Raw genomic sequence first — 18744 nt, 5'->3', positions numbered from 1 at the left:
AGCCAAGGTGGTTAGAAGCAAATAAATCATGTCACAATGAATTGCTTACGCTCTCCCAATGGAGTTTTGCAATAAGCACAGTGTCAAGGTTCTGTTTTTTGGGGAAGTCACTGATTCTATCAGCCACTTTAGAAATGTGTTTGTGTTTTGGGAGTTATGAAATGTATGTAAGGGCATGCTGATTGCTCCTAACAGGATCACTGACTAGAGCTGCTGAGCTGTAGAGGAAAATGGTTTTACACTTTTCTCTAGCTGCTTCCCTTTTTCCAGTAACACCTTGTCCAAACAGTTAAAGCAGTTCACCACACATACACAAAAACAGCATAAGCTGTAGTCCTCCATCAGTGTCCTTGATATGCGCAGAGGTATTTGGCAGAACTTGCAGCTTTTAGATGACACTGTTTGCAGCTACATAGAGAAGACAGGTGGATTCTCTAATCTGCATAGTAAGGATTCAAACGATAGAGTGTGAGAGTGTCTGATCTCAGTGTTTGATCTTTAGGTCTTATCATAAATGGACTTCAAACTACCAAGTCCACTCAGATGTGTGTATGAGTTTAAGGCCAAGTAGGGAGATACTGACTCATGAATGTTCAAAGCTATGTGTGTGAATGCATATTTAGAAGAAAGCATTTTGCATTTTAAAGACTGACGTGCTTGAAGAAAAGGCGCTTTATTCAATAAAATTCCAGCCTTTATGTTTGCCCTTCCTTTTAAAATTCTCCTTTCTGCAATGTATTCTGTGGGTGGTGGTAAGGAGCAGCCAATTTTTAAAAGTTACTAGACAATAACAGAAAATACTGCTAAAATAATTTGTTCAGCTTTGAAGAAAATGATTGATTTGCGATGTAAACTTAAGGTTTCCAGCTGTTCACTTAACTGCAGAACACTATTCGGTGTCAATGAAGATGTAAAAAGTGATCAAAGGTAGCCCTGGCAGAGCCTGACCTTGAATCTGTTCATTAATTGTATGGACAAAATTTCTAGATCCAGTTGAGGAGGTCCAGTTTAGTATACTCAGGATGGGGTCTCTGTTTTATGCAGATGATGTGGTCCTGTTTACTTTATTGGCCCACTACCTTCAACTCTCACTAGAGCAGTATGCACACTAGTGGGAAGTGGCTGGGATGATAATTGGCACCTCCAAATCTGAGGCCAAAGTTTTCAGCCAGAAAAGGGTGGCGTATCTTCAGTGTCTTGTTCATGGGTGTGAGTAGAATGGAGCTGTAGGTCGACAGGTAGATCGGTGCAGCATACACATTGATGTGGGCTCTCTGTTGTGATGATGAAGCAGCTGAGCCAAAAGTTGAAGCTCTCTATTTACCAGCAGATTTAAACTCCCACCCTAACCTATGGTTATGAGCTGTGGCTAGTGACCAAAAGAACAAGACTGTGGATACAAGTGGCTGAAATTAGTTTCCTCTGAAGGGTGTCTGGGCTCTCCTTCAGCGATAGGCTGAGAAGCTCGGTCATCCATGAGGGGTTCAAAGTAGAGTCAATGCTCTGCAATGAGGGGAGCCAGATGAGGTGACTTAGTTAGGATGCCTCCAAGACACCTCCCTGGTGAGGTATTCTAGGCACCTGGGAAGACTCGGAACATGCAGGTGGGACTACGTCTCTCTGCTGGCCTGGGAACGCCTCAGGGTCCCCTCAGGTGAGGTGGGAGAAGTGGGCGGAAAATGCAAAACTGATGTTTTCTCTGCTGTTTCTGCAGACTTAGGAGGAGTGTGACCATCCAGCTTGTCATCAGGGGACAGCGCGCTGAAGACAGGAGCTGGATCTCTGGAAGGCGCGCTGAAAACAGGAGCTGGAACTCAGGAATGCGCGCTGACTGGAGCTGGAACTCAGGGATGCGTGCTGACTGGAGCTGGAGGGCAGGAAGGCACAATCTATTAATTCCTGCGGATGACCGGGAGGTCGCACAGACAGGAGCAGATTCTCTGGCGGGCAACCGGGAGGTTGCACAGACAGAAGCAGAGTCTCTTGCGTGTAACTGGGCGGCTGTAACGACGGGAGCTCTGGGAAGCTCAGTATCATCCATCTCGTAGCGAGCCCAAGTGCCAGAGGCTGAAGAGAAGCCTTCTTTGTGGCGCTGGGGACCAGAGGAGGAAGAGGAGTGTCTTGACCAGGGACCTCCTCAGGAACAGGGACCAGAGGAGGGAGAGGAGCGTCTTGACCGGAGACCCCCTCAGGGACAGGAACCAGAAGAGAGGCGTCACATCCGTTGACCCCCTCAGGAACAGGAATCTGAAGAGATGGGCAGGACAGGGGCGCAGGCGTCGGAGGCAGAGCCGGAGCAGACCTTGGAGCAGGCGTCGGAGGCTGAGGGACTGGAGCCGACTGGGGATGTGGCGTCGGATGCTGTGGAGCCGGGCCAGACCGAGGGGCAGGCATAGGAGACCGGACCTCCGCTGGCTGGGTCTCCGGAGGCTGGACATCTGCATACAGAGCAGGCAGGGTCTCCGCAGGCAGAGCCGACAGGGTCTTCGGAGCTTGACAGGCCGGGGCTCCGGAGGCTGAACAGGCCGGGGCTCCGGAGGCTGAACAGGCCGGGCTCCGGAGGACGAGGCACTGGAGCTGGAGGTGACACCGGAGATGTGAGCCTGGGAGCAGGGCGCAACACAGGAGACGTGAGCCTGGGAGCTGGAGGTGACACCGGAGATGTGAGTCTGGGAGCTGGGAGCTGGAAGCAACCCTCGAGACGTGAACCTGGGAGCAGGAGGCGACCCGTAAGACGTGAGCTTGGGAGCAGAGGGCGACCCTGAAGACGGGAGCCTAGGAGCAGCAGACGATACTGGAGACGTGAGCCTGGGGGCAGGAGGCGATACTGGAGACGTGAGCCTGGGAGCAGGAGGCGATACTGGAGACATAAGCAGTGGGACAGAAGCCTTCTCTATTATGGGCTGGTTTGTCTGAGAAACGGGTATATGTGTGTTAGATGCCTCTGGTTTGAAACTGAGTGGGTCAAAAGTCCGGCATAGTTCCTCCGAAAAAATCTGAAAAGAGGCGGTCACCGGCAGGCCCCTTTCCCAGACTGCAAAACCCCATGACTGTGCTCGACCAGACAGCCGAGACACGACGTAAGCCACCTTGGTCCTTTCTGTGGGAAACGAGGAAGGATGACATTCAATCTCGCGTAAACACTGAGCCAAAAAAGCTTGACACTGACCTGGGTCTCCTGAATATCGTTCGGAACGGAAAGTACCAGACTCACGAGTCGGATTTACAGACGGACTAGCATGTGGGGCATGCGGGTAGTGGACCTTCTTGGAGGCAGACTTAGACAGAGGGGCGGTTCTTTTAGCCAGAAACGGGGCCTGTGAAGATCGGTCGTTCAAAACAGATCTCGCATTCACGCACCGATCCCTGAGATCTGATGAGTCCATGGTTTGGCCAGATCGTACTGTCACGTACCCGGAGGTGGAACTCAAGAAAGCTTAGAACCCAGGGATAGGTGAAGGAGTTTTATTGATCAGAATAAACGGAATGCAAGTGAACTGAGGTAACTGGCGGCGATCAGAGAGTCCGAGTGGAGGAAGGCAGCAGACACTTCTCCGTCAGAGCAGTAAGCCAAGTCCGTGATCTAGAGACAGAAACCTGAGAGCAATCCAGAGGTCAGTTATCCAGGGAATCCAATAATTAACCAAGGCAGAGTTACCAGTCAGGGAACGAGCAGAGGCGAAAGTCCAGGTCCAGAAGTACAGGGTCGACAGCAGGCAGGCAAGCAGACAAGGCTGAGTATCAATCAGGGAGCGGGCAGAGGCGAATATCCAGGTTCAGAAATACAGGGTCGACGGCAGGCAGGCACGCAGGCAGGCAGGCAGGCAGACAGACAGACAGGTAAACAGGGAAACAGGCAGGATACAGGGGCTGGATACTTGCAGGGATTAACCGAGACGATCTGGCAGGGAAGACTTGTCACACACAGGTGTATAAAGGGCGCAGCCCAGCTGGAGAGCATCAGCAATCAGACAGAAAAACTGGGGATGTGTTCGGGAGCGGCTGGGAAAACTGACCCTTATCAGAAGAGACATGACACACACACACTATGATCAAAACTGTTAAATGCCAGATATTTTTTAGCTTCACGTGTAAGGTCTCGACCAGATAAAAAATCTCATAAGATTAAAAAAATCCTTATGTGTGTACCAGGCTTAAGGTAAACCACTGTGGGTTCCTAAACAAGACCCTGAACCCCCGACTGCTCCCTGGGTGCTGGTATCTGGCAGCCCACTACTCCTAGCAAAGAGGATGGGTTGAATGCAGAGAAAGAATTTCCACACTGTGGGACTAATAAAAGATGATTATAAAGTCGACCTTTGGGTTAAACTACAGAAATCACCATTTGGTCAAATTTACTCATGTAATGTCAGTGAAATATTTACTTGGTTTTCTGCATGAAGGTCTCTTTTGATATGCTTTCAAGCTGATGTTTTTTACCCTGTGTTCAGTCTTTATGCTAACCTAACTCTGTTCAACCCAGTCCCACTGCAAAATGTGAAAAAGAATCTGTTGATATATGTCAACAGATATAATATCAGTTTTGGGGGGGGGGGGGGATTGTCATTAGCACAAATACAAATAGTTCAGTTTCATGACTATTATCCATTTTGCCCTGAGATGCAGCCGGAGTGTTGATGGCTTCAACTAACTTGATATAAATGAGAGCTGTATCATTTTATCTCGTTCTCATCAACAAAATCATGAACTTTATCTTTTAGTCTTAGACAGCTACTCTCATTTGAACCACTTTGTTCTTTCCCATGATCTTAAATTAAAAAAATAGATGAAACAAGGTTTGCTACATGATGGTAACACATGGTGACATACAGTGCGACAAATTCACAGTGAAAACCTTCTGAGCTCAAAGCACATCATAGCAGACATTTACTGATAGGGATCAGTGTTTCTACTAAGGACATGAACTTCAAAACTCTTCTTGTCTCATCTTTTTTCATCATGCTTTACCCTCTTAGTATCTTCAGTCCTCCCCATGCCAGAGATTTTGGACATAAATAGGACTATTAATCTTTGATAAGACAACAGCTGGTAATAATAATAGCTGCACTTTTGTGTTCCTATATTGAGATAAGCGCAGGACATTTTCCCATGGCGTTTGCTACTGAAAGAGGTCATGGAAGATACCCACCATCTGCAATTGCTTGAAAACTCTTCCTTTAAATAGAGACGGAAGAGTGGCTTTTGGATTAGATTTATCCTTTAGATCCAAGTGTCATCTCCACTGGCTGACAAGTGTGTGTAATGCTGTGATGCACGTGCAGGCCCTGGATGACACTTGAAATAATTTCGGTGGAAGCTGATGAATGTGAAGAGATGCTCTGTTTGCAGCATCATTCCATCCTGGGGTTGATCCTTTTTTCTGGATGCTGCTTTGCAAGACTCAACAAACAAAATGAAATGTTTCTCAATGGCGGATGGAGGGAAACATTTTGTCCCTTGAAGTCCAGGTATGTGACGCATGGAATGATCCAGAAAAGGTTAAATTTGAAAGGTTTAGAGTATTGTATGCAGATAGATAAGAGAGGTCTTCAAGGAACCAATAGAAAAAATAGCCAATTCATGATTCAAATCAGCAAACTGCCCTACAGCAACGCACATACAGTGACGCGTTGTTTCTAGTAATCTGTCGCTCAGACCATCATCAGCACCCCCCTTCTCTCTCTCTCTCTCTCTCTCTCTCTCTCTCTCTCTCTCTCTCTCTAACTCTCTCTCTCTCTTTCTCTCTCTCTCCCTTTCTCCTCGATGCAGCCACGAGTCCTACCGCGCACTGTGACTCGTCGCGGAGGATCCGGTTCCAAGACTTTCTAATTGGAAACAGCGCACGTTCAGAGCGCGCGGCGGCTTTTCTCCCCTCGGTGTTTTTGCCGAGTTCTGTAATAGTTTCAGTCAGCAGGCTCGGGATATTTCTCGGAGATAAAAATGACCTGAGAGGCGTAGTGTGAACGGCAGCTCTGTCAAAGGCTGCTGAACCCTGGCGCCGTGCGTAATTCTATGTGAGCAGGTGGATGGGGAGGCAGGGAAGGATGCAGCTTTCCGGCGGGTCGACGCCGCTTCGGGGCGGCTTGACTCCCTGTTCACTGCTGCAGGACACCTTGCCCTTATGGACGAGATACGAGGATGAAGTTCTCAGTTTAAATGTAAGTGAAATAATTAGAGAGAGTAAAATAAAATAAAATAAAATATTTATTTTTGATTGCGCTCTCTAAAAAATTCTTGGACCATTTGGCATTCCTGTGTGGGCTTTGATTGGCTTGTGCGCACTGCACTGTGATCTTTCAATTACTCAGCCTTTTTTTTTTAGCTGAAAGAAGCATGATTACTAAAAACTGGCAAAGCAAGAAAGAAAGAAATCAGCGGCACTGGCACCAAGATGAATTGAAGAAAACAACTTATTAAAACTGCAACAGAAAGCATCAACGTGTGTTTTAGTATCTTTTTCAGCATTTTTGTACATGAGAAGGGGGTGATGTTGACAAAATGGTATAAATTGGGAGCTTTGGAAACACATGACATGATTATTTTTCAGTCAAAGTCAAAGATTTCACACACAAAAGCAGCTACAGGGTGGGAGGTCAGCCTCTTCAAGGGGAACATATTAATTTGATCACTTAGATCTGTTTTTATGTCAAAGTGTCCCATTAAGCTGGACATTAACTACACACAATCTGCAGGTTAGGTGTGAGGCTGTAACAAGCTGAGCTGCTTGCTTCCCTGGCATCACTTCAGTCCAACTCAGTCAGAGCCAGATGCAGCAAACACATTTTTTTTTCCTGAGAATAAACCCATTAGACTTTATATTTTCAACAGTTATAACAAAGCAGCTGCTAAACCTCTTTTTTTTATACACAATCAATCATACAATTGCAGCTTTTTTTGCAATAATGCTTTTTGTTGTTGCCAAATAAATAAACTAACAGGTTATTACTGCAAAGAGAGTATATAAATCTCAGGCATCGTTTTCTGCTCTAAAAATGTTGAGACATTGATTTAGGCTTTTTTTTCACTAAAAGCCAAAAGTCTTTATAATCGTGATTATATCAAATAGGTTTAACTGCAGAAGCCTTTAAATGTATGGGTTTTGTATGTCCCTTTCTAGCATTCACTGATGGTGTCACGGGCCCATCAGCCCTGTGCTTGTTGTTTCCAACGGTAACCGCTGAGGTCTAAATCAGCAGTCGAATCTTATTAATTTAATTCTACTCCCTTTCCTCCAAATTTCTATAAATTATAAGAGTCTTTTTAATTCTGCTCTAAATCTTAAGTCTGTGACGATTATCCTTTCTTGAAGTGAGCAGATACCACTTTTAACAGACTGAAGGGCACAATGTAGAGCGATGCAGGATGAAAATCTTAAAACTTCCATCAATTCTGGGTAGTTTTTTTGTCAGATTTATCAACCTTGCGAGTCCTGAAATGACTGACTGGTGGCAATTTTTCATAAATGCCCAGTGGTTTTATTCTTCAGTATGAACTAATGGGTTTTTAATAGTCAGTGTTTGAGGAGATTCCTTGTAGCTCCAGTAACTTGTAACGTGCATCTGCTGCTGTTCTCTCTACATTTGCAAAATTGATTGACTTACAGTAAAAATCCCTATATTAGTATTTTATTTGTCATTTTTGGGCTGCTTATTCCCGACACTAATGGTAGTACCCTTCGTTAGCTCAAACTGGGCTTTCCCTGCACTGATTTAATGTGATTCAGGTAAATGAAATCAGTCCCTGTCAGAGTGGAAGAGTGAGTGATCCGCCCGCTGTGTCAGTGCTGTTTGTCCCAGAGATCAATTGAATAAACATTTGTCTTCGGTGGCGAGGTGCCCTCATCGTTCCCTTGCTTAGTTTTACCTTTTTGAATGTATGCATTGGTGGAAGAGGCACACACACACATACACACAGAGACCTGGAATATTTGGCTTGATGGATTTAAGGTCTGGGTTGCAAAGCAGGTGAAACACCAATGAAAAAAAAGGTCTAAATTACATGTACAAACAAATTAAATGACTCTAAACATGATAAATACATCCAATATAATGTAAGGAAAGTTATTTGTATATTTAGAATGTTCATGTGTATTTTTGTGCACTGGTGACAGTTTTCAGAGCTCCACTTGGTTGGGTTTGCCTCTCACCCACTTCCTTCCCAGATGTGTTTTTTTCCCTTGATGTATTTTTAAAAGAAGACAAAAATGGCCAAAAGTCCCTTTTACAGAGCTGCATCTTCCGACTCACTTATCACCATGTGTTGGTCTGCAAAAAGAAGAAAAAAAATCAAACATGTAGCAGCACTATTTGAAGCAAAGAGACATTTTAAATGTGTGACTACTTTGCACCTGTTGCCATTGGAAGTGCAGAGACTATTATTACTCACCAATAGAAATAGTCATTTTTCTTTAGATTGAACTCACTTTGTCTTTGTTTTCTTTCTCTCCATAGATCTGTTTTGCTATTTTATTATCTCTCTACAGCTGGAATGTGATAATTGTGGCTCCTTGTATATGAAAATCCCTGGTCATCCCGATCCCCAGAGCCCCAGACCCTTAGATTTCACAGCCTCAAATTCTTAGCACCCTGTAATCTTTTATCTTAGAACAAACCATCAGAAGACCTCTTTTAAGCTCATTTCTAAAGTCCTGTTCTGTAAAATCAGAGCTTTAAAGTATTTAAGTTAGACCCATTAATGATAACTATTGCCATACACCTTTATGATAACGCCTTTACTGTCCCACTATCATCATTTTTAGACACTTTAAACAATTGATTGCTCAAAGTCCACCCAAAAGTCATGGCCTTGGATCAGTGGTCATTTCTCCCACCCTCCCCCAATGGCTCTGTCCCTGCACCCCTCCTGTATGACTCCTACAACCAAGAAAATGAGTCATACCTGGATTATAACCTCTCAGGGACCAGCGAGCCTCACCAGGACAAGACCAGCTCCGTGGTCATTACCCTCATATACTTTATGGTGTGTGCTGTGGGATTATGTGGTAACACCTTGGTCATCTATGTGATCCTGCGCTACGCCAAAATGAAGACGGTGACCAACATCTACATCCTGAACCTGGCAGTGGCGGATGTTCTGTGCATGATGAGCCTGCCGTTCATCGCTCTACAGCTGGCGCTGGTCCACTGGCCCTTTGGAGAGGCTTTGTGCAGGGTGATCATGACTGTAGGTGGGTGCAGAGCAGAAGGCTAATGATTCATTATAGAAGGCAGCAGCAGCTGATTGAAGCACAGCTTTTCTTTTCAGATGTTAACCTATTTGCCAAAGTAAAACATTCCCATTTTATGTCTCAAAATGATACATGTATATTAACCCAACACCTTTCAGATTATCATTTTCATTTCTTTTTGTCATGTGCACAAGTACATGCCAAACAAACCAGTAGGTTAGTTTGCATTTGGAGACTGGAAATGGAAGGTTGCTGGACCTTCATCTGGGATACCAGGATCTCACTCCAGTGTAGGACTTCAACATCATTTCATGAGCTTTCTTAGTCATTTTGATGAGTAACTACAGTACTTGGTCAGAATTCATAAAAGACTGTGTTTTATCTAACTGTGCTGAGGTGAGAGTGGCATTTAACTTTTCTGGCTGACAAACATTAATTTTTTACAAATATATGTGGCTGAGAAAATGTAGTTCAGTTTTCTACAATCTTAATTTATGCACATTTTTACAAAAAAAAACTAACAAAAAAGGAAAGAAAAAAAAACCTTGAACTCAAGATTTGAAAGTTTAGACTTTGTAAATTTAGTTAGAAACTGCTCTCATGATTACAGACTGATAAGATAAATTCCCAAAAAGGTATGAAGAGGCTCGAAGGGCTTTACCCTCATAATATTTCAACCAGTTTGTTTTCTTGGAGTTTGATTGGAACTCTTTTAGGAATGTTGTGCAAAGCCTCCTGTCTGTGTTCTCCATCTTCTTGCGGATATGTGCCCAGATGTGGCAGACAGCACCACTGGAAGCTACGGGGGCAGTGTTGTGCAATATAGGTCATGTCCAACCAGTGAAAGAGACAAAGAAGAAGCCACACAGACTCAGTAGTGAACTCTGAACTCTGAACTCTGCACTGCCCTCTAGTGGATGTGTTGCTTAACAGCCATGCCAACACAAAAGAAGCATTAGCTGTGTTTCCATTAGTTTATCGCAAATAACAGCAACATTTCCAGAAATTTTGACAAAGTGCAATTGCGATTTTGCAGGTGTTTCCATTGAATGGTGTTTAGTGCATTAGCCGTTATTCTCGTAAAATCTCGTCTTGCGAAACTTCACTTTGAGGAGGAAGGCGATTTCTTTCTAAATCTCAGCATTTCACTGTTGTTTGCTATCAAGGATGGCAGTCATATTTTTTTCTTTAATTATTTGTAAAGAGATTTCCATCTCCTCCTGCGTTTACTCATACCGCGCCATCTTTACTTGAAATGAACTAGTCACGTGACCCCCTATGTCACCTCCGGAGAATGTGAAAAAAGTGTTTTCATTACGCCATTGCAATATACCTCTATGTACCTCTATACCGCCACCTTCAGCTAAATCTGTCCAAGACTGACCTTATTGTCTTTCCAGCCAGTCCTTCCTTACCGCCTCAGATAAGTGTGCAGCTTGACTCTATCACACTTGTGCCTACGTCTTCTACCAGGAATCTTGGTGTCATGGTAGACAACCAGCTGACCTTTAAGAACCATGTTGCCTCGGTTTCCCGGTCTTGCCGTTTTGCTCTTTACAACATCAGGAGGATCAGACCCTACCTGACTGAACACACGGCCCAGCTCCTGGTCCAGGCTCTGGTCATTGCACGCATTGACTACTGCAACTCCTTACTGGCTGGCTAGCCTGCATGCTCAGTTATAACCTCTGCAGATGATCCAGAATGCAGCAGCACATCTGGTCTTCAACCAGCCCAAAAGAGCTCATGTCACTCCGCTGCTAATTGCTCTTCACTGGCTTCCAGTACGCATCAAATTCAAAGCTCTGCTTCTGGCTTACAAAACAATGACCCAAACGGCTCCGGTCTACCTTCACTCCTTAATCCAGAGCTACACTCCCTCTCCATAGTTATGCTCTGCCAGCAAAAAACACCTTGTGCTCCCACCACAACGTGGCGCAAAATCAGTAGCTAGACTCTTCTCCTCTGTTGTCCCCTGGTGGTGGAACATTCTACCAAACTCCGTCCGATCCGCAGAGTCCTTATCCACTTTTAAAAGCAAGCTAAAGACTCAGTTGTTTAAGGAGTATTTCCACACTTAGCTTAACTTTTCTACTCAACAGAATGAGTTAGAACCAACCTCTTTGGCTCAACCAAGTACTGAAGAAGCTGTGTGCACTTACACCCAAGTTGATATTGATTGATGAAATTGTAATGTTTGTATTTAAACAAGTGACTTACAAAAACTACAAAAAACTTAAAAAAAAAAAGAAAAAGTTATGCACTGCCTCTAGCACTACATGACAGCACCTTGGTCCAACTGGACTAAAGGAGTCTGACTACAACCTAATGAAGACGTCCCATCTTGTTTGAATTCTTGCTTGTGTTGTTCTTACTCTCAAATGTAAGTCGCTTTGGATAAAAGCGTCTGCTAAATGACTGTAGAATAGAATAGAATAGAATAGAATAGAACAGAACGTCTATATCAACACGTCTGAAAAACCACCTCATGAAAGCGTAAAAACCTTTTAGCGCTATTTGAGAGTTTCTTTTTCAAAATTAAGGTGTTTCCATTACCAGTTTTTTATTGTGATATTTAGGTTTTCTGCAATTCTGGGGGTAATGGAAACGCACCTATTGAAGCATATAGAATAGAATAGAATAGAATAGAAATACTTTATTAATCCCTTTGGAGAGTCCTCAGGGAGATTTGGGTACTAGCAGCAATACAACACCAACAGTAAAGCAGGACAAGCACAAGATATAATATATACAGGTACAAAGCAAAATAGAGGCAACAAGGTGCAAGAAAAGCACAAATAGAATGCAATACATAACAATAAGATAAGTTAAATAAAACAATATAAACAAGCATTGCACACAGTAGAGGTGGTACAGATTCCCAGTCTGTACCACCTCTACTGTGTGCAATGTTCACTTTGAGCAGAGATGTTTAACAACTTTTGCAGATGGCCCTGTTAACAAACATAATTAAGCTTTAGGACCACATACCGCTTATCTAGAACCAAGTAGGGATGTCACCATTATTTAATTTTACAGTTAATCATGGTATTAAATGGCACAATAAATTAATTGTAAAGATTCCTTAATATCACTTTACAGAAAGGATCATGGCTGAACCATAACTGCACATCAGCTCAACTTGCGCACAGAATGAAAACAGTTATTTGATATGTCAAATGGGTCATCATGTGGCCATCCTTTAAATGTAAGGCTTGAAAACGGACAGATACTTCGTACATGAGGAGGATAAAGTGGTGGATTCGGTTCGCTGCTGTGGCAAGGCACCTTCTTGCTTCATTAGCTTCTCTCGCTGAGATAAAGTCAAATTCGGATTTTTAACATGACATAATAATAACTTTTTTATGAGGTAATGCGAAAGAAAAAGAAAATGTTTTAATTTTACTGATTAATATCTGCATTCACGCATTAATTTTGACAGCCCAAATTCAAATTTAAAAATCTGTAAGGAGTGTTCATGTAATTTTACACATTTATAGTTTGGGGAAAATAATTAATGTATAATAATCGTGATAATCAAGTTTTTTTTTAATTGCGACATTCCTAGAAGCAAGTGCATGGAAACATGTTGTGCATGTATTTCTTTTAATTTAGCTCAAATTTTGGATGAAAACCTATTTATCAACATACATATAATCAGTTCACATAAATGCAAATTAAAAATGGTTGACTTTGGCAAATCGCTTTCAAATGTTAATTCTTGAGCTAACACACCTTTTTTTGGATATGTAATATTTAAAGCACTGTGATTAGAAAGGTATGTGTTAGAGACAGATAGCCTGGATTAGCATATAGGCTGGAAGGATAGAAAAGACCCACCTTGGTTCAGTCCAAAGATAAAATCCTAACACAAAGCATCATAGCTAGCACACTGTAAATAGTTTATTCTGGCTATACAAATAAAAACTTCTTCTACTGCGTTTTTACACTCTTTTGTGTGGACTGAAGTAACACCCCACCATACAACATCTTAAATTCACATCTGTTTATTTAACTTAAACTGTTTCTATTGACTTATAATTGAATGATTAGTGATGCCTAACCATGTGACACATAACCACAACTCACCTTGCTTTCTCTTTTTTCTTCACCCCTGTGCTTGCTCTCCTCCTCTACCTCATCACAGACTCTCTTAATCAGTTCACCAGCATCTTCTGCCTCATGGTAATGAGCATCGATCGATACCTGGCTGTTGTCCATCCCATTAGGTCCACAAAGTGGCGGAAGCCCCGTGTAGCCAAACTAATTAACCTCACAGTATGGGGCGTTTCACTGTTAGTCATCCTACCAACTATGATCTTCAGTGGCCTGAATAAGGTGCCAGTGTGTGGGATAGTGTGGCCCGAGCCTCAGGAGGTCTACTACACCGCCTTCATATTCTACACCTTCTTTGTTGGATTCTTTCTGCCACTGGCAGTCATATGTCTCTGCTACCTGCTTATTATAGTCAAGGTAAGGACCTGCCACTGGATTTGCTGCATAACATAATGAACATTTTTTTCCATTAATATTGCTCCTACTGCATGTTAAAAGTTAAAAGTCCCATTTCCAAAAAGTTGGATTGTAGTGTACGATGTAAATAAAGATGATACAATAATTCTCAGATATCATAAACCAAACTTTTGTTTAGAATTAAGCATAGAAAACATAAATAAAACAATTTTATTATTGATTTAATAAATATGAGCTTATATATGATAGCAACAACATGTCTCAAAAATGTTGGAATAGGGCAATAAAAATTTGTAAAAAGAAACAGATGGAGGAAGATATTGCAGTTAATTAGGTTAATTGGAAACAGGTGGGTAACATGACTGGGTATGAAAAGAGCACATCAGAGAGGCAGAGTCTCCCTGGGGAGAGCTTCAACTCTGAAAGACTCTTAACTTTAAATTGTGGGGCTACTGTGGGTCAAGGTCTTAAAAAATGAACTGATCCAAAGCAGAAAACAATGACACAAATGACAAACATTTTTATCCAGATAACATCATTTTTTTTACTAAACCACAAACTGTATCTGTTACTACTGAACAGGACTGTAGTAGTTCTGCAGACCAATACTTTCTCAAACTGTAAAGCAGAATTCAACAAAGAAAACCCAGGACTGCTGAGCCACTAAAATCCTGTAAGAGACCAGAAACAAACATTTTTAGTGACACTTACAGACTATTATTTAAAAAAAAGGTCCACAGTGGTAAACGTGTCCCTTTCCCAACCCTATTCAGATGCTGCTGCCACCAAAATCAAGATGAACTAATATTTTTTAAAAAAAGCTAAATGTCTATTTTTTTTTAGTTTTTTTTTTATGTTCTATCCTGAACAAAATATATTTCACATTTCAAATCTACCAATTCTGTCTTGATTTACATTTTACTTTTCTAGAACTGGAGTGTATTTCTTTGTAGTTACCTAAAGTAGAGTAGACCTAATTACATACTAACGTATGTTGAAAGTCCCTTTTTAAATAACCCACTACCACAGCAGGGTATCTGGGTTTTTGTATGATTGAACAGGAGCTATCTAACGCTCATAAGGTTATACGAGCAAGAGGAAGCATTGATAGCCTTGAATTGATGAAGATTCAATGAAAAAATAGTAGAAAACCTCCTTTAAAAGTGAATTTGATTGGAAAAGGCTATGTAGAATTTAAAAGAAAAACAAGTTTCTCTAACAGAGACACTGACTTCCATTATAATTAATGCAAGCCATTTAAAATTACTCAAGTTTTCTTTCTTCCGTCTTTGTTGCTTTAGTGCTGCCCTACAGCAGTATTCTTAGAACAGCCACCAGTTGCTGGAAGCAGTATTTAATTATTAACTTCTTTGCTTTCTTGAAAAGAGTTGCATGAGGGAACATTTCTGCTATCTGTCCATTAAAACTGAAGGAACAACCAGCAGCACAGGGGCTCCATGTCTAAAGCCCACCAATAAACATGTTTTGCCTTGTTTGATGACGTCACTGTGCTCAGCCAAGATAAGACACAACTTGTGTAAAATCACAACCTTGTGTTGAACTGCTTTAAGTTGTGGTTTCAGCACTCTTCCTTCATTTGCTGATTGTTTTCCAGGTAATAGACTAAATATTTGTCTTTCATAAATTAAAAAAATAATAGTCTGTGAGCTCAAATTGACCCATCAATGTCCACTTTTTCCAAATTTCTGAATTAGTGAAATAATTCAAAAGAAAAGTAAAAATTTTACACGATTGGAAAGGTTGAGCAACTGAGGCTGAAAGCAAGCTAAACCAATACTAAACCGTGACCTGGAAACACTGCAGACAGTCGATTGGTCAGAGAGGATCATCACCTGTTAGCAAACACAGCAATTTTGCAGCAGCACACATCAACGCACCTCCTTGTTCTATAAAGTTATATCAAAGTCTTGCTCAGTTAACTACATAAATCAGGGATATTTTGTTTTAATACATAAATTGCACTCTAGGTGCATGACTAGTGTACAAGTAGGGGCTTAGAAAAGCTGTACCTAGTTGTAAAGTACTGCACCATATATAATGAAGAAAAGCAAGCAGTAATTTTTTCAGGGAAAACTTTGCTCTTTTCAGCAACACGATGCCAAATCACAATTTGCATGTATAACAACAGAGTGGCTGAACAGTAAAAGAGCACTAAACTGGAAACATTTGGGCTATTTTGGATGCTTAATATGAGCCAAGAGGAGCAGCTGAAATCCAGTGTCATATCATCTAAACAGCAGTTCGTCTCTGTACTTCCCAAGTGCTCACAGTGTTGACGAAAACAGAAATGATACCAACCAGTAAACATGCTCCTATTCCAGCTTTTAGAGAAGCATATTAGTGGTATAAAGTTATAAATAAATAATAAATAAATAAGCCTATTTTCATAGTATCCTAACATCTCAAAAAGAGGGATGTATGTATAAATTCATTTCAGCTTTATTTGTACAATATAGCTGCAATTCACAACATAGTAATCTCAATCACTTAGAAAGAAAATTTGATCCAGTTCATTATGAGCAATCAAAATCCATTATATGAGCCACAATAGTACTATTTATCTGTCTAGTCCCCTCCACCCCCAACCAGTCGAGGCAGATGGCTACCCTGCCTGAGCCGAGTTCTGCCTACGGTTTATTTTTCCTGTTAAAAGGGATTTTTTTTTCTTTTCTACTATCACCTGCTGCCCATACATGCTTGGGATGAGGGATTGAATCAGAGTCAAGATTTGATGCAATCCAGTGATTTTCCCTGAGCTAGGCTTTTATATTTTTTAAATTAGCTTGTACAAACACAGTTATATAAACTGAACTAATGTTGATTTTTTTTTAATTGGATCACAATGAATGGATTATGTTTGTAACAGTGCTTTGAAATGACTGAATTTAATTATAATGACTGGATTTGTATAAACTGTCTGGCTAAGGAAACCAGTGGATTACACTAAATCTGTAAAGAGGGATTAATCTTCCAGTCTAATCTTTAGTAAAAAAGTGTTTCCATTTAAATTGTGTGTGAACACTGTGCTTTTATATTTGGGAGGTTTAAGCCACTTTCCATTTCCTTTGCTAGGTGAAGTCGTCTGGATTGCGCGTGGGTTCCACAAAGCGCAAGCGTTCTGAGCGAAAAGTGACACGTATGGTGTCCATAGTGGTGGCCGTTTTCGTCCTCTGCTGGCTGCCTTTCTACATTTTTAACGTCACCTCCGTCACCAGCTCCATAAAGCCCACCTCCGCCTTGAAGAGCACGTTTGACTTTGTGGTGGTGCTGGGCTACGCCAACAGCTGCGCTAACCCCATCCTGTACGCCTTCCTGTCGGACAACTTCAAGAAGAGCTTTCAGAATGTTCTGTGCCTGAAAAAGGTGGCCGGCTTGGATGAGATAGAGCGCAGCGACAGCAGGGCGGACCGAAGCAGGATGGTTAACGAGGCCATGCTCATCACAGCCAACTTGGAGACTCATAATGCCGCCCTGCTCAACGGCGAGCTGCAGACCAGCATCTGAAGCTAAAGGAGTGGCAGTAACATTCAGGGAGGGGTGCAGAAGCTTCCTCCAGACTAATGAGCTGCCAGGGCGCTGCTAGTGACCCTTGTTCAAAGAAGCGGGATCAGCAAGGTGACGTAATACTTGCTCATGGACACTGATACATGAGCAAAGTCTAAGTGAAAATAAACAATTTCTCAACAGTTTTGAGAGGTCAGGGAAAGTACACTAACTTCAGCTAAAAGCTTTTCATGAATGGGTTAATGAGGCAGCTTCAGTGTGTTAACCCTGAGGTGAAGCAAAAATCCTTATTTTGAGTGTTTTCTTTAGAGTGCAGAGAAAGCTTGTGTTGAAATCAAACATTTATAAGGGTTGCTGTTCTTACTTGTCAGTTCGACTGATCCAGGATGGAAGCATGGAGCAGTGGGTGGACCACTCTGTACCCAGAGATGAAATGCTGGCGTGAAGAGAGATGTGGTAGGGAAGGTCTGAATGAAACATTTTTGCTCTACTTGGATTTTTTTTCTTTTTTAATATTTGCTGGTTTATTTTACTAGAAAAAGACCCAGCATTTTATCTCTCCAAAACACTGAAATGCTATTGAAGAAGTTCACTTTAGTGCAAAACTGGGAGCACAAAAATCCCCGACAGCCTTTCAAGATGGAGAATCTGGAACCCCATCCATGAATAGGGTCATTGTATCATTTCATTTATATCAGCCGATCAGTTTGGTCCAACATGATCAAAAGAGAAATGAAATGGCAATGCTCTTCTATCCGCAAATAAACAAAGGATGCTTTCTTTCTCCTCTCTAGCTAGCGTCTTCATGGGAGAGGTAGCATTGATCTGTAAACTCTTGATTTCAACATCCTGGATTATCGATTAAGAATGGGAAATTATCTCTGCAGGCACTGTAACCTTGCTTCTTCAAAACAGCTTGACTATGTACATAGGAAATGGATTTCTGTCAGCCTCTACAGGAGAGCCCCACACATGTTCACTCTGTTCAGAATGAAAAGGACTGTTAAAGGCGAACCCTGCCTTACCGTTCTATATTACTGAAACAAGCTACCGGTTTGTGAAACCACGATACAAACGTTAAACTCTATCATGATCTTTACAAGAGTCACCCATTGTACTGCTGTAAAGAGTCCATATCTGCTTGTAAAAGTGTTGTATTTTGACAAAATTCTTGATTTCATGTTAAAATGTGACCCCTCAAATGCACATTTGGTTGCCAGTGTGCGGTGGTAAAGATGTCCAGATTTCACAGAAGGCAAGAAAATGTGTCATTTATTCAAACAGGGAGGGACAGAAGGAGATGACATGCAGAGAGGAGGAAACTGAAGGAAATTAAGCTGGTGTGTGTGTGTTGTAACAACTGAAAACACAGAAATGCTAAGTTATAACGACCGAGGATGTACAAATTCAAAAGTGTAGAAGATGACAGTGTGGTTGTATTTATGGGCCATAAAAACCGGCCTAGAAACACACGTTAAGAGTTTAACAGTAACTTAAACTAGCTGTACATAAGGCCTGTCACAATACAGTTATTGCTGCTAAAAACAATCACCCTAATA

At 41.9% G+C, this 18744-nt stretch overlaps 1 protein-coding gene across 1 annotated transcript; it reads left to right on the top strand.

Moving 5' to 3' along the window:
* The first annotated feature begins 5776 nt into the window (after positions 1-5776).
* Positions 5777-18547, top strand: LOC121632618 (somatostatin receptor type 2-like). The gene is made up of 4 exons (XM_041974263.1): positions 5777-6158; positions 8451-9187; positions 13335-13660; positions 16754-18547. The coding sequence occupies exons 2-4, from the start codon at positions 8800-8802 to the stop codon at positions 17183-17185; spliced, it is 1146 nt and encodes a 381-aa protein (XP_041830197.1). The 5' UTR covers positions 5777-6158; positions 8451-8799; the 3' UTR covers positions 17186-18547.
* Positions 18548-18744: the final 197 nt, after the last annotated feature.

Source organism: Melanotaenia boesemani, chromosome 21, assembly GCF_017639745.1.
Source record: "Melanotaenia boesemani isolate fMelBoe1 chromosome 21, fMelBoe1.pri, whole genome shotgun sequence".
Lineage (NCBI taxonomy): Eukaryota > Metazoa > Chordata > Actinopteri > Atheriniformes > Melanotaeniidae > Melanotaenia > Melanotaenia boesemani.
This window is presented reverse-complemented; position numbering and strand designations above follow the sequence as displayed.